At 37.7% G+C, this 16,710-nt stretch overlaps 2 protein-coding genes across 6 annotated transcripts in view; one reads left to right on the plus strand and one right to left on the minus strand.

Annotated features, from left to right (window-relative positions):
• Window positions 1–12,794, plus strand: part of LOC129745699 (alpha-tocopherol transfer protein-like) — a 44,260-nt gene extending 31,466 nt beyond the window's left edge. For 3 of the 5 annotated variants that reach the window (XM_055738990.1, XM_055738991.1, XM_055738989.1), the window contains exons 2-4: window positions 3,088–3,267; window positions 11,450–11,544; window positions 11,612–12,794. In XM_055738990.1, the coding sequence (XP_055594965.1) occupies window positions 3,099–3,267; window positions 11,450–11,544; window positions 11,612–12,289 (942 nt within the window). In that variant the 5' untranslated portion in view covers window positions 3,088–3,098 and the 3' untranslated portion in view covers window positions 12,290–12,794. Of the gene's footprint in view, window positions 1–2,921; window positions 2,986–3,087; window positions 3,268–11,449; window positions 11,545–11,611 lie in introns of all 5 variants that reach the window. The other 2 variants (XM_055738987.1, XM_055738988.1) reach the window with 2 other exon arrangements.
• Window positions 12,795–14,671: 1,877 nt separating this feature from the next.
• LOC129746171 (heparin sulfate O-sulfotransferase-like) lies at window positions 14,672–16,703 on the minus strand. Its single transcript, XM_055739700.1, is given in 4 exon segments — window positions 14,672–15,439; window positions 15,499–15,608; window positions 15,610–16,184; window positions 16,319–16,703. Coding segments are annotated over 4 exon segments (1,086 nt in total). The 5' UTR covers window positions 16,446–16,703; the 3' UTR covers window positions 14,672–15,165.
• Between the last annotated feature and the right edge of the window lie 7 nt (window positions 16,704–16,710).

Here is a 16,710-nt window from a genome sequence, read left to right on the forward strand (position 1 = left end):
AACCTACTCATGATTCCAAATTTGCCGAGATACTCCGGCTGGCTTGAACCCACAATCCATTGTATATCAGTTTTCCGCTCGTTTAATGTCCTGTCCTACCCCCCACTAATCCCCAATAATAGAGTTAAGCTATTTTATAAATACAGTTTCATGAGAAAAGAATACTTATCTTCAAGCTATCTAATGGCTTCAGCAATTTTTCGGCGATCCACACAGAAAACTGAATATTCTTCTGTTAAGAAAAACTTTAAAACTAATCGCAGCAGTCTAGTATTTCATACCGATCCATGTACGTGCATGGACGGGTAATAAGAACAACACGTTTGCTCAAACAACATTCAAAGTACGCTGCACGTCAAAGCTCCAATTTTTATTTTTATTCCATTTTCACTATCGTTTAATCGTTTAATACCGGACCAGCTTCACTGAAGGACTAGGAACATTCCAACTAGGAAAATCAAATCCCTTATAATGATCGCGACAATTGAGTTATTCTTCCCGTTTTAATTTCAAATAAACGGACACACAACGGTACGAACTCATCATTGAAGGCGGGTTTGCTTCTTTCAGTCAGCTTTTGCTGGTTTTTATTACTTGAGAACAACGACAACGACACATTTATTTCACCGTTGGTGATAGCATTTCTCCTGTCTACCACTGGTACACTGGATTATCCGACCATTCGATTTAAGAATAATTAAACAAATTTTAATATAAAACACTAGCGAAATATTAAAAATAAAATTTTTGCCGCAGGAGCGAAAAAAATCACGTCAGTTGCCAACAAGTCATGGCTTACTCCTCTTATTCAGTAACGTAAGATATTACATCTTTTTTAATGTTACATTTTGTGCGTTGATAGAAAGATAAGTAAATAATTCAAACAATAATAAAAAAAACTCAAACTAAATTTGTGAAGTGCTCAATTTTTTTTTTTTCTTAAAAACTGCAAACGAATTTTCTAACGTTAAAGAATTGGGAAGTGCATTCCAATAGCTCACACCTCTAACAGAAAACGAATTGCTGTAAAGCTCTGATCTGTGACGAGGAATGACAAATTTAAATGCTCTAGAACTTCTAAGTTGAGATAATTTAATGTAAAGATATGTAGGCTCCTTACTATGGAACAAATTGATAATAAATAGGCAACATCGGATTTTTGGGAAATTTTCAAAAGAACATCCAATCAAATGCAAAAAAATGGTCCATTCGGTGTAGGTTGAAAGCGAATCTCACGCAAGAATTAAGAGCAACACGAAGTTTGTTAAGAACGCTTGAGAAACCTGAAATAGTCCTGAAACCTAGAAATGGGGAAATATCAATGTCTTGAAACGTTGTATCTTCAAGTCAGTGTTTATAAAGATTTTGTGATGACGAAGGGTTCTTAAAGAATAGTATATTTTCCCCACACTGTTGGAGTATATAGGCATCAGATTTTACTTGGAAAAAATATCTAATTCCAACGGTCGCTTGGCCTTGCTTTGAATATTAGACTGAGTCGATTTGAGGTCATTTTTGAATTTCTCAAACCCTGGGGTCTTAAAAGCTTCGTCGTGGTTCAAAACTCATCCATGATTTTTTGCAGAATTTTTAAGTAACTTTTACATGAGTAAATTTGAACTTTTAGTTTTGTATGGGAAAATTGAATATTTTGTACTGAAAAATCAACATCATTTTTGTTCCTTCTGTGAAACCGAGCCTGCTGATGGTCATACACCTGTTAAACAGCTAATAACTTTTTTGTCTAAAAGATACGAAGTTATGATATTCAACAAAGTTGTTCAGCGGAAAATTTCCTTGAAGAAATTTATAAATTGGCAAAAAAAAAACCATCAGCAGGCTCGGTTCCACTGAAGAAACAAAAATGATTTTGATTTTTTAGTACAAAATATTCAATTTTCCCATACAAACCTAAAAGTTCAAATTTACTCATGTAAACGTTACTTAAAAATTCTGCAAAAAATCATGGATGAGTTTTGGACCAAAACGAAGCTTTTAAGACCCCAGGGTTTGAGAAATTGATGATGACCCCGAATCGACTTAGTCTATTGAATATTCTATAAGCATTCTCTCGGAAAATTAACCTTTATGAGATTCAAGTAGCTTTTCCTAAGGACCAATATTTGATTTGTGATTTTTCGTTCTAAATAAGATCGCCTCCGCTGTCGGTCTATAATATAACGATGGCACCCTGATAGATGGATTATTGAGAGCTCAGAAAGAGCACGCGCCACTAGTTTGCTAAATAGCCAGCAGCGATTAAAACCAACCAATTTGTGAAATTCGCACCATTAACTTGGCGATGTGTTTAAAATTTTTTTCTATAATCAATTTTTAAAGCTCTGGTTGCCCCGGACAATAGAGGTTCGAAAATAAAAGTAGGATGATTGAAACTGATTCAATTGTTCATAGGGAGGGAGGAGGAAAAACAACTGTTTGCGGACATGGTATTTAATTCTTGCTTATGTGTCTCTAGAACCGAGAACAGCAAACACGTGCACCACACCCAATAAGTAGTAGGTGTTTATGACCGATAGGTGTCGATCTATCAAATCTGTTCCGCTCTCAATCTTGTTATTTTGAACCGGAAGCCCAGTAAAGGCGAAGTTAAGGAATGGCAACAAAAAACCCCGATCTAATTCGAAAATTCTCACGCTATAATGTTATGAATTACACGGTTCACCACCCCGCGGAATCATCATTTATTTCTAAGTAGCTACTAGGTACATGATGTGGGTTCAGCTCGGCTAAGCTTAGCTGCTTGCCGCTATTATCACGTTTCAAAAGGCGATGCTCTGTTGATGCGCCCATCATTGTGAGTCTGTTGATTGACCAGTAGAAACACTCGATTTTATTGCCGATTTCACGCTTGTTGGCTTGTATAAAGTTAATAAAACAATTGGTATAAAATCATCTTTTAGAACAAGTCGAGCGAGAAATTTATGCTATCCTTTGTCAGCTTCGGCTAAACAGGCTTAAAAATGAGTAAGTTCGTTTTTTAAAAAATTGTGTCAAAGCATTACAAATGTTAAAAGGTGTTACGCGTGCTAAAAACATTCTTTTTTCTCTGTTTCTCTCCCCGAACAGGAGTTCCGACGATGCTTTCGGAGGTGGACGAGCTGCCCTCGGTCCAGCTGGGCGACTATGTACTGCGCTTCGAGCTAGAAGATTTGACGCCCTTCGGCAGGAAGGTCGCCCAGGAAGAACTTCGCGAGACGCCGGAGATCAAGGCCCAGGCCGTCGAGGAGTTGCGGGAAATGTTGAAGGGTGAGTGCCGTGTGCCGGCGTGTTTTAGTTTGATGATTGTTAAACGGAGGCTTAGAAAAATAATATTTGTAACAGAGACGTTACATTCGTGTTATCGCAATTCACGTGCAGTGGCGGGTTAGTCTAATCATGAAAGGGCTTCCTTCAAATGGCTATCTATAGAAGGTTTTTTCAGCTATAGAGAGTAACCTCCAACTACGGTAGGGTCAGGTATCTAATGGAATAATAGAGAAGCTTGAAGGTTTGTTAGACTGTACAAAATGTTAATAGCATCCACATTTTAACCAATGCACTGTGAACAGGGTCCAATAACTTGAAAAACCAAAACGGTAACACTGGGACCAAAAAAAAGTATATTTTAGGTAACTATTCAGAAAAGATTGTCGACTCTAGCCGGTTGGAAAATTTATGACAATCCTTCTAAATTCAATGAGACAAATATACAGAATTTAGAAAATACAATCACTTGTTGATGATAACATTCAACGCCTTGTTCGGATTGTCTTCGAGGAGATGGTAATTCCAGAACATCCAATAGAAGGAAGCTTCATTCATGAGACTGAGAAAACTTCCGGGAAACGATTTTTTTTTTTTTTTTTTCTTTATTTGAGAGGTTTTCAGCCACAGGCTGGTTCGCCTCTAGAAGATTTAAAATTCGTACAAAAGGATTACAATTCGTCGTAAATACACGATTCTTTTAAAAAACTTAATAATTTTTCTTCGTTTGCTGGGTCATTTGATAGTGCGTTGCGGATAGATTTATCGATGTCATGTGATTCTCTGATACCATGGAGACCGGGACATTCTACGATGATGTGTTCCACATTCAATCTACAGTTACAGTGCTCACAATTTGGGACGGCTCCTCCTTCAATGGTATGACGATGAGTTAGCCTTGTGTGTCCTACTCTTAGCCTTGACAAAACGATTTGCTCTTGTCTAATTTCTCGGTCGTTCCAGATGAAAGGTTCTCCTTTGATTTTGGCCAATGCTAGGTTTCTGTTCGTTCGCCAGGTGTTCAGCCATGTTTCCCAAATTTTGTTTTTGACCCACAGATGTAGGTCCGAAGCAGGAATATTGATAGGATCTGATTCTTCATCACGCCGAGTGCAGCTAACTTGTCCGCTTCTTCATTGCCACGAATACCAGAGTGGAAACGATTATTAAAAGGAGTAAGAGAAACCACTCTGAATGAAACCATTGTGTTAAAGTTAAAAAAAAAAACAACCTACAAGATTGTAAACATCAGTTCGCTCCAACGAAAGTGACAACTTACTAGGTAGGGGAGAGTGGGGTATCGTGGGCCATGGGGAAACGTGGGCCACTTTTAATATCTCAGATGTGTGTTGAGATAAAAATCTCAAACCAACTGTCATCGTCGTCGCTTTGCGTGAGCATATATGCCTATATGTTGTTGACTGAAATACGCATCATATGCTTCTTTTATTTATCAAGCTAAAAAAAGTTGGAAAAATTTATTTATATAATTAAAAAAACACCCGCTAATTTCATCGACGGGGAACCTAAAGTGCATAACTAAAATATGCTCATACGCTTTTGATCTTTGTTTTGTCATGATCTTTCACATGGAAAAGGAATTTTTGATGAAACATCAATAAGTCACACAAACGCAACCAATTTGCAAATCATAGCTTGTGGGGAATCATGGGCCACACATCTTGAATCACCTATATTTTTATACACATTCAGAACTTAAAATACGTTTTACCTATCTGCAAAGTTTTCTTATGCCAAATGAAGAGTTATGAAAAATATTTTGTCCATCCTTTATAAGAAATTTAGCCAAAACGTTCGCGAGCCAGGTTTTGGAATCTATGCGATCATACACTGCTCTCTTTTTTATTTCATCATCTGAAATTGCTTTTAAATAACGAAATGAATTAGGAAATTACAATTTTGGGTCAACTCATAAACTTCGCATGTTATTTGGTCGATTTGAATTTGATGGCCCACGATTCCCACCATTTTTCAAAATCCAAAAAATATTGCATTTTTTTAAACAATCAGAATTTGGGGAAAATAACTTATTAAAAATTTTAAAAAAATACCTTCTGATACCTTGAAAATGTAGAAAGCCATATCATTTTTTATATTCATTTTATCTTTTATAATAAAGAAGTTATGGAACAACGAAAAAAAGTGGCCCATGATTCCCCACTCTCCCATACTGGCTTTGTCTGGACGGACGTACCGTAGAAGCGTATCGCCAGCCACAACAGTCTGAAACCTGTTTAGGGTTTTCGTAAAAGCCATGAAAGTAAGTTCAGGTACACACGTTCTCGTACGTGCATATGTACTCCACAGGTGTAATGAGACACTTGAAATTGAAAATCATTGCTCGCGAAACCGGATCGAGAGTAGGTACGACGGGTCAGTGTCATTTGTTAGAATGATTTTGTTTTTGCCGCTGCCGTTGGCCGTTCAGAACTAATGGAAGTCATTCGTACCTAGGCAAAGCGAACCGCTTTCCGATTACCTATCTGAGTGAGTGCTTAAGCGTTCTGGATCATGGTGATCCGGATTGCTGCTCTCTGTTCCAATTGAAAGTTTAGATATTTTCGAGATGCAACTGAAGCACTATTTTGCGATCGAAAAACAGAGATCATGTTTATATTTAGAATCAGTATTCTCATTCAGAGATTAAATTGATAAAATATAACGGATAAACCATATTAGAAATATGATTAACATACTTAACCATTTTAATCTTTAACTCTACGACTTCTTGACTTGTAACGACATAAACTGAGTGAAGGAACTAAAGCATGGATCACGTGAAATCTGGACGCATTAAAGAAGGTCTATCTCGGAGCTATGTAAACGAAACTCAAAATGTAGGGTTTTTATCGCACTTTAAAGGAAAAAAATGAAAAAAATTATTCCGATGTTGTTTGGATGTAATTTCGAACTTTTTGTCAAGTACCACTCATCGTAGTTTGGACACCCTATTCGCTGACCTTAGCGGCCATTTTGTTCCACAATCTCTTCATCTCTGTTGCATCTCGAGTCGTCCTACCATTCTTCTCCATCTTCTGCTTGACAATTGCCCAAAATTTATCGATAGGGCGGAATTGTGGGCAGTTGGGTGGGTTGATGTTCTTTTCGACAAAATCCACCCGTTGGCCCGGGCCCTCTTTGCTGTAGTGGCAGCTTGCCAAATCTGTCCAAAACTTTACTGATCCTTTTTGAGATCTAATGTACGGAAAAAAAAGTTTTTCAGGCACTCCTCCTTGTACATTTCGGAGTCCATGGTCTTGTTTTTCACAAAAAAAAACCTGGGGTTTTCGTCCGCAGCTGCAAATACCTTGCCAGATCAAACACTTTTCTGCAAACTTATCGGCAAAAACGAATACGAATTTGACTTTTGAGACTTTTTTGGATGATCCATGCTTTTGTAGGGATGAGATGAAGATTGTACCGGCTCTAATAAACAAAAGCACAGCGACAGGAAAAGCACAAATTGGGAAGGCTTTTGTGAAGAATACTTTCGGATGGGGTGAAGAATATGCAGAAAATAAAAACAAATTAAGATTTGTATAGCTTAAGCAGAGAATGGCATGTAGAATTGAGATGAGGGATATTTGGGATATACAAATTTGTATTCTAGAAAAACTAAACTGCTGTTGGAAGCATAATTGTCACATGTTACAAAAAGGCAAAGCGAGAAAAACGCAATCAAAGTTTCACAAAAACACTCTGCTGATATCGCATAGTTTCGCAATTTTTGTTGACTTCAATGCCGTAGATCTCTTAAGTATACTCCTATCATATGAGCCTCGATCAAATTTTCGAAATTGAACTGATTTTTCAATGAAAATCCTTGTGTGGCATTTATGCCGCGAAATTCTATGAATAGCGTACATTATTTGGTGACAAACATGAAGTGTTTAACGGGTTCGATCAATAAAACGGCACGGGGAGCAATTTGCGGCAGCTCTTTCACTCAGGAAGCAACATTTCTTTAACTACCTGTCAGCCATGCTTAAAATGTCGCAACCGCGAAAGAAGCGATACCAGAAGAGGACAATCCATCAGTTTGAAGTGAATACGGTTCTGGGACAAGTTCCGGATGAAGTAACTCTGGCGGAATAGTTCGTAAACATTAAAAAACAGATATCTCCGGTATTTTGCGAGGTGCATCAAAATAAAACTCAAAGCAAATCCAAAGTAGAAATGGTCTGCTCAAACCACCGACAATCACATATGGACAATTGTGGATTACATTTCCTCGGCGCCGGAAGAGTAATATTTGAGTAATGTTGTGAAGCGGGTTTCGTTTGCATGCACTCTTCCAAGCGGCAGCACAGAACCCGAAGCAGTTTGCAGAGTTTTTCTTGCACATGCTGGGATGTCGCGAAAACAGTGACCCTTCCCCTTCTTTATATTTTCGTGATCTCCTCCCGACTATCAAGGACACGTAAGCCAAGTTTGGTGAAAATCTATTTAGACGTTCCGAAGTTATAATACGTTCATTTCTTGAGTGTGACAAATGTGCGTACAGTGGGACAGTTATGCGTCCATGTGTCCCAGTGTGACAAATTGACTTTGAATTTTTCTTGAAATTTCTAGAATAAACTTCATGTTTCTACAAAGAATTTCAATAACACGTATCAAATTATGACGATTGGCATCAAAAAGTCAAAAACGTCGAAATGTCACATGTGACAATTATGCGTCCAACGGCAGTAAAGTCTGTAAATTAAAGATTCTATTGAGGAATATAGAGATGAGATGAAGGATAAGTAGAGACTAAATAAAATTTGTAGGATGGAGAATAAAGATGTGGAATATGGAATAAAAATTAAGGTTTTTTGGTGGATAATTTTTTTTCTAAAGGAAAAAAAACAAAAGTCGACGCGTAAAAAGTTTTAATTGAGAATAGAGGTGAGAAGCAGGGTTGCCAACATATTTTTTCGAAAATCAGGGAACTGGCGAAATAAAAATCAGGCAAAATCAGGGTATGATTAAGTAACGGAAATTTTGCCAAAAGTGATGACCTTTTTTTTTTGGTCACCGCTCCTCATTTTCTCTCGTATATGTGTTGTATGCCTACTTGGTTGAATAGTTCTACTGAATCGAAGCATCAAAGCAAGCAATCGAAAGATTCTCTTTAATTCCCTTTTTTAAATAAGAAGGGGATTCTTTAGATTGCTTTAATTTAGCCACATTTCCACTTTTTCACTTCAGCAATGGTATCTTATCCAGTTCCTTACTACCCGTTTTTCATCACATTCGCAAAAATCAGGCAAAATCAGGCATATTTTGAAAAATCAGGCAAATTCAATGGCTTATCAGGTTGTCAGACAGAGCCTCAAAAAATCAGGCAATACCTGAAAAATCAGGCACATTGGCATCTCTGGTGAGAAGGAATGTAGGGATGAGATGAAGGATATGCCGAAAATAAATCAAATTTAATTAAAATGGAATAAAATAATAGTTGTATTCGGCAACATTGAAGATAAATAAAATAAAATAAATTTGTACGGCAACGTTTGCTATTTTGGCAACACAGGCAAATAAACGAAACAAAGTCAGTCATTGATCTATTCTTGTGAGTGACAGACGTGTCTAAGCGAATCTCTGAATTGAGATTCGCGAAATCACGACAGCTTTTAGTAAAGGGTGGCAACTAAAATTATGAAATTTCTCTTTCAAGTTGTGCCAAAAAGTCAAGTGTATTTGAAGTAGATTTGATTTATTGGAAATTAAGGTACATTGTCCATTGTTGAAAAAAAAATTAGTGAACAGTTGAAAACGGTCCATAATTGGCTGTTCACCGAAGCTTCCGATTGATGCCCAACAAACATGAAATCGTATCAGAAATGATTACTTAAGTCGTTTATAATGGTGTTACGAATCGCAATTCCAACTGCATAGTCAGAAGATCGTATAAAATGTCGTCTAATGTCAGTTTAAATCGGATATGGTAGAAACACTGACCAAACTACTGATTGGACACTCGATTTCGTTTTCTGGATAATTTTTACAACAGTACGCAATGTCGATTCCAGAGTGCACATCGATCGATTTGAAGAAATGCTATCCCAGTTAGGAAATGCCAACCAAATTTAGAAAAATCAGTGATCAGTGATAGAAAGTCCGCCGTGTTTGTAAATTTTGAAATGAGTTTGCTCCCACGCGGAGCGGGCTTCAAGTGGGAAAGGTCACGTCATGTTCTCTCTGCAATCAGCAGTGCATCCAGATGGCTATAAACAATATGGAAGTTCAAGGGGCCGTTCACATACCACGTGGACAACTTAGGGGGGGGGGGGGGGGAGGGGGGTATGGAAATGTCCACGCTTGTCCATGGAGAGGGGGGTAGGGGTTTGAGTCATGTCCACGTGGACATACTTACTTTCAAAATATTTTCCAAAGGTGAATAAATATTAAGATGTTTAAATCAAAATCTTAAAATGGCACACCTTTCCAGCTAAAGTTTTAACAATAAGTAGCTACTTGAAAGCAACTGATGAATATGATAAGTAAGCAATTTAAATTTTTTTTTATATCACGAAATTTTTTTTTCTTTTTACAAAATCAGCCATTTCTATAACAAAAAGGCAAAAATGGTGTTTTCTAGCTGTCAAATTATAGGTATTTAAAATAAAAACTTCTGGTTGCCTAGCTGGAAATTGCATGACCACTTTTCATGCAATACTTCGTGGGGCACAAGCAGTGGTGTGAATTGAATTTATTGTTTATCAATGCCAAAAGACATACACCCGTTAAACAGCTTATAACTTTTTTTGTATAAAAAGATACGAAGTTATGATATTCGACAAAGTTGTTCAGCGGAAAATTTTCTCTAAAGAATTTATAAATTGGCACAAAAACCATAAGCAGGCTCGGTTCCACAAAAGAAACAAAAATGATGTTGATTTTTCAGTACAAAATATTCAATTTTCCCATACAAACCTAAAAGTTCAAATTTACTCTTAAAATCACTTAAAAATTCTACAAAAATCATGGATGAGTTTTGGACCAAAACGAAGCTTTTAAGACCCCAGTTTGAGAAATTCAAAAATGACCCCGAATCGACTCAGTCTAATCGAGTATGGAGTTTATCGACCTGGCGGATGTTAGCGAACATTTGTGTAGATAAATTCATCCTTAAAGCTCCCCATACATATATCAACTGAAGTGGAGGCAATAGATCAGCTTTCGTACCTATTAGAAGAGAATGCAAGAACTTGCTGTTTTATTCTGTTTATTCTCGAGTATCGTGTTTACTTTACTACTTATACACTCAGAAAAATACTATGATGTATGCCGTAAGATTCCCTCGGCGCAATAAGACAAGTCGTTAGAGAATTTTGAATAGGGGAAATGCCCCAAATGAAAAAAAAAAAATTGAGTTATCAGCTGGGTGATGAAGTACCTACATTTTGAGTGTACAATCAGATGAACACCTATTCAATGATAGGTTGTTTGTTTTTCATAAGAGAGTCTTATGGAAACAGGATATGTTACGTTTAATGATAATTATTCAAAACATTTGATGTGAAAAACTTAAGTTTTTTGTTCGGCTAATTTTTTTTTGGAAAGTTATACATTATGGCCACCATCAGCAGCCCAAAAACATCCGGTTCCAAAGAAGTTATTCTGCTTTCACAATGCCACTTCTTCGATTTTTCATAAGATCTTCCTATGAATATTGAACGAATTTCGTAAGACTCTCATGAAAACTAACTTTGCACTCAAAAAGCGTTTCATAAGATGTATCTCATGAAAATTGTAATAAGAATTTGCCTGAGTGTAATAGGTTCATATTATGACTTACGAGTAGAAATGTGAACGCGATACTCAAGGATAAATTCTTGACAACAGGTTCGAGCCGGTCACAATTCCACAAACATTTGGAGCTTCACTAGTTGGTTTCATTAACCTTTTAGTTCAAGAGAAATTTAGATAAGAAATAGGAAAGGACCCTTTAAATTAACGCACGGTTTATAGCCATATTTTTATATACCGCTGTTTTGCTGACCACTTGGGAGTTGTTGTTGGGATTCGACCAGACTGAACTGAACGTCATCATCTTTTTTTCGAGATATTTTCACCTATAGACAAAATGTGTAAAACATAGCAACCAAAATCGATAGATTATAATTACACGTCCCACTGAATTATTATGTATTAACAAAATATCTTCTTTTTTTTACAGCACAAGACGAGCTGGTCGTGCCATCCGATAATGAAGCCTGGTTGGTCCGGTTTTTGCGACCCTGCAAATTCTACCCGAAAAGTGCTTATGAGCTGGTAAGTTGCCCGTGTCAGATTCTATCAGTCAAATCAAAGCTAACAAAGTGATTCCTTATTTTTACAGATCCAGCGATACTATCAGTTCAAGGTCAAACACGCCGATATGTATATGGATTTGAGCCCGTCACGCGAGACCAACATCTTCAAGCAGAACATTTTGGCCGTATTTCCCAACCGGGACCAGTTGGGACGTCGAATCTTGCTGATCGAGTTGGGCAAACGCTGGAAGCACAAGGAAGTCACCCTGGACGAGGTGTTCAAGGGTTGCGTTCTGTTCCTGGAGGCCGCCATGTTGGAACCGGAAACGCAAGTTCACGGAGCCGTCGTTATCTTCGACATGGATGGCCTATCGTTGCAGCAAGCTTGGCAGTTTACACCACCCTTTGCCATGCGCATTGTAGACTGGCTGCAAGACGCCATGCCGCTGCGTATCAAAGGCATTGAAATCGTGAATCAGCCTAAGATCTTCAACATGGTGTTTGCTCTGTTCAAGCCTTTCCTGCGTGACAAGCTGCGTGGGCGAATCGTGTTCCATGGAACGGATCGCGAATCGCTCTACAAGCACATCTCCCAGGAATGTTTGCCACCTTGCTACGGAGGCACAGTCGACGCTCCCAGAGTTCAGGGCGAACAGTGGTACGAACTGTTGATCAAGTGCGATAACGAGTACATCGCTATCAACCAGTACGGCAACGTTAAGGCAATGGAGGAAATCCGAAATAAGAAGAACAAAAAGAAGTAAACCTGTGTCTGTGCCATAGGCCGATGGGACCAAAGGATACCCGGAACGATAATGTGATGCTTGTACCAGACTAAGAATGAATCCAAGACTAAAGCCATTAGTTCTCTTATTACGTATTTATGAACAACAACAAACAAAAAAAAGAGAAAAAAAAAAACAAAACAATCTGAGCTCAAACATTCCTATTTTAAAGTGTTTTAATTTATGTTCACCTACTCGAATGTATTTAGCGTTTAAATTGAACACCGCTCACCAACATATTTTTGGGAGCAAAAGTGGTGCAAGAGCATAATTTTTGTTAAGGTTAGGTTATGTGTACAGTTTATATTTGGTGGTTACTAAGTTATGAGCAATTTTACACGAACAAGTAAGTCTACGACCCCGATGAGCATATAAAATCAAGAGAAAGTGAAAAACAATCTCATGACGTACTTTTTAAGTTTAGAACATTACAGTGTACTGTAAATAGATTGTTGTGTTAACATCAATAAATTGTTTAAACCCGAACGGTGTTTTAATGTGAGATTTCTTAGCTCAAACACTTCAACACCTAGGTGTAGAATCCATGAATTTGGATTACTTATGTTTATGAGAAATTCGTTTGAGAAACACAATTTTCTCTATCATGGACGACCCTTACTAATGAAATGTAAAATTACAGCTTTGAAATAAGGTTTCGAGTTTTCAAAGATCTCATTTGACTGAATAAGAAATTAGGAGACACGAGCCATGGGAAATGAGAATGAGACATTAGACATCAGATATGAAAAATAAGGCAAGATATTGGTCTAACGTTTGAAATCTCACATCTCTCTTCCTATCTCTCACGGACTACTTCTCACATCTCTCTTTGCAAGGCTCACGTCTCACTCCCCACGTCTCACGTCTAACGTTTCATTTCTGACGTCTCATATCCCAGGTTTTCTAAGTTAACATTCATCGGCGAACTAAACTACACCGTACGACTGTATGATTCAAACTGACTTCATACGCATGCATGCGTATTCGTTGCCTATTTCTCGGTAGGAGGACAAGTTTTGTTTTTTCAGGAATTTTAACAATCTCGTGTTATACATCCCCTTGGTAGGAGGACAAACCGAATAAGAACATTCGTCGTCCTTCCAGTGCCGCCGAAATTAACCGTATTGTTCTAAGTTTGGCGTTGACTCCACTCTCAATTTTTTGCATGCTCTGTCGATTTCTGAAAGGACATCACTTTTCTAAATTTTCACTATTTACGTCTCTCTTTTTTTTTCACGACTTACTCCTCACGTCTAACTTCTTAACTGCTTCATCTCACTTCTCATTTCTCAATTTTTATTTTTCACATCCCGCTACTCACGTCTCGCTTCTCCTTACATCTCAATTCTCACGACACACGTCAAACGTCTCCCGTATCACTTCTCACGCCTCATCTTTCACGTCACACTTTTCACATTCCTGGTTTGCCGTCTTACGTCTCATATCTTATGTGTGATGTCTCAGTCCATAGATCCTTAGGTCTCAGATCACAGATCTCAGGCGAAAGGACTCATATTTCAGGTTGTATGTCTCAGGTTTTATTTCCGTAGATCTAAAGTCTTAGCGTTCATGCCGCAGGTTTCATGTTTCAATTGTCTCAAATTTGAGAGCTGATCTCAGTCCCAACTTCAAAATTTTAAATGGAACCTTGGATAAGCACGATTTTTCGTAATTAACACGGCCTTTTTTGAACGATTTTTTACACGGTACGTATTACCAGTGTAAATATTTTTTTTGTGTATTTTTCACACGTCCAAAGTTTTACAGAAACCGCAGTTTTTGTTCCAAGGTTAAAAAGTTCAAACTCGCGTAACTTTTGATCTTTGATTTGAGCCCATTGAATTTCCTGATAACTTGATACATGATTTGTTTTTGAAGAATCCCTCAATGAAACTTCGACAACATGGATTGGGTCATATGCGAGATATTGCAGTTTGAATGAAAGCAAAACAAAGTTAAATTTTTGTAGTACTGCAGTATTCCAAGTCGCAAATATTTTTGAAATGCTAAATCCTATCAGACAATATTGCGATTCTTGGTCTAAATTTAGTAGAAAATATGAAAAATAAAATTTCCTCTGAATGAAAAGTTATGGATGTACAAATTTGAAGATCTGTGTGTGTGCACACAAATTTCTCTACAGTTATGGACGGTACTGTTTTTAACAAAAAGACTGAAAAAGATCCCTAGATTTGAGATTTGTATCTCCGAACGCTCTGTAATTCCCACCGGAATATCGGTAATTTTTACCAAAATTTTATTCATCATGTCTGATTTATTATCCATAAAAGATAAATTATCAGATATTTGACTCGGGCAATTTCTTTTGTCCTATTTGAGGAAATTAGAATTTTTCACGTGTTTTAAAAATGTCTTTCTTGAAAGTTGTTAATGGTTTTTGATTGAGTCAACTAGTGGAACTCGATAAGTATGTGAAATTATAAATGTTGATAAATTAGCATACGTATTAGGTTTTTTCTTTGAATGATGTAGCTGTTGCTTGTCTATATAAAAAAAATAAAGTAAGATTTTCCTCGTACGTTTAGTGTTTTGTTTTCTGGAATGAATTTGTCTAAAATTTTAACATTGCAGAGAAAGTTCACAATTCGAAAAAACAATTAATATTTTGTTTTTCTATTAACCTAAAATTTACTACCCTGAAAGTACACATATATAACCGAAACTTTTAAAACTAATCAACAGCGCTATGTTACTACAGTCGAGTTCGATTCTTCCTCACCGAAATGCGTTTCCTGACTGAGATTATTATCAGACCACCGTCCCTGTTCTCCCCTTCCCTCGTGTTGTTGAGAATCCCAACCTTAAGAAGGTACATACCTAAATTGTCTACTCAATTAGTTTGTGCCAGCTGCGGCGGGCACGATTTGATTAGGTTTTATTTTTTCATAGAAAAAATCCTGCAACGTTGACTTACCTGGCGTTCGAAGTTTCTTCTGAACGAAGTGAAACTGTTCCAGGGCAAACTCGTATAGTTCGTTTTCCATCTGCCACACGATCGATTGCTGGATCTTTTTTACCGTTTCCGGCAACGGATCTATCTTCGATTTCGTTTTCCTTAGGTGCGACTTGTTGGAATTGGCAAAATGAGCCGATGCCCCGCGAAAGAACCTGTGAAATAAATTGGTTATTGGTTTGACAATTCTTTTTTTCGTTTATTTTTGTTTTACCTAGGCAAGGCCAGCTCCAAAAGTTCGACAAACTCCTCCATCTCTTCAGTAACACCAACGAGGAAGTACTCGTTGATAAGATTGCGTTTAGCTTCTTCCAGGGCCCATTTGGCTCCCGGGTTTCCAACATTCAGCACCATGGCCACAGAAGAACGGAATCTGCAACCACATGTTATTCGGATCGCAGTCCGGTTTCTGTCGGGCAACGCATTCGTCAAATGACATCGTATCTCCAGCCCTGTGGCGAACCAGATGTGGCCGATAATCGTCCCCATACCTTAGGAAATAGTAATAGGATACCAATCGGTCCAACGGTTTCCGAATCAGGTTTACGTACAACGGTTTGAACCCGGGAACTCCCGCTCGTGCAAAGTCCAGATAGGCTAAATGGCCGTGATAGAAAGCTGGCTTCATGGCGTTCCATGCTGTGACGTTTCGCGCAAAGCGTATCTGATTCGGTAGGGACATTACATGCATATTGGCCGTGATGTTGATGTGTAGCACATGAAAGGCATTCTTCCGGCAAAGATCGTACGTCAAATTGACAAAGCTGGTGCTACCAGTTTTCGGAACGCGATTGTAGATGATGACAAGCTGCTCATCAAAATTTACGGTCTGCAGCGATGGATCATCCGAGTGGCTCATCGTTTGCCAATTACGGTTTGATTGGATGCGATCGTAGAATACTAAAAAAAAAAAAAAAAAAAAAAAAAAAAAAAAAAAAAAAAAAAAAAAAAAAAAAAATGAAAGAAAAAAAAAAGAAACAATCAAGCAAGGAAATCGATTGATAAATTCTCCCAACAAATGCCAGAACACTTACCTGCATTACTTTGATGGTACTTTTCTTCCGGACCCAGCTGTTGAGCAGCAAACCAATGAAATAGGACGAAAAAAAGCAATGCTGCAGCAACCAGGATCAGCATAAAAAAGAATTTGGTCGTCAGCATCGTCCCTTTGAGATGAAACCGGATCAGGGTGGGACACAGCAGAAGGATCTTTTTTTAAGCTTGAAAAATGTCAGTATGTTCTTCACAAATGCCGCGCTACCCGAGCACTTGAGGCGCGCACATTTTACTACTTTACATAGAGCGATTACTTCATAGTATCTACGCGTAGTGATAACAGGACAATAAATATTGTAACAGCTGAATAAAACCGATTAGATTATTATTTTTTATTTTGCTCTTCTTCAAGCTTGAGGTGATTTTTTCA

The sequence above is a fragment of the Uranotaenia lowii genome, chromosome 2 (genome assembly GCF_029784155.1).
Source record: "Uranotaenia lowii strain MFRU-FL chromosome 2, ASM2978415v1, whole genome shotgun sequence".
In the NCBI taxonomy this organism is placed as follows: Eukaryota; Metazoa; Arthropoda; class Insecta; order Diptera; family Culicidae; genus Uranotaenia; species Uranotaenia lowii.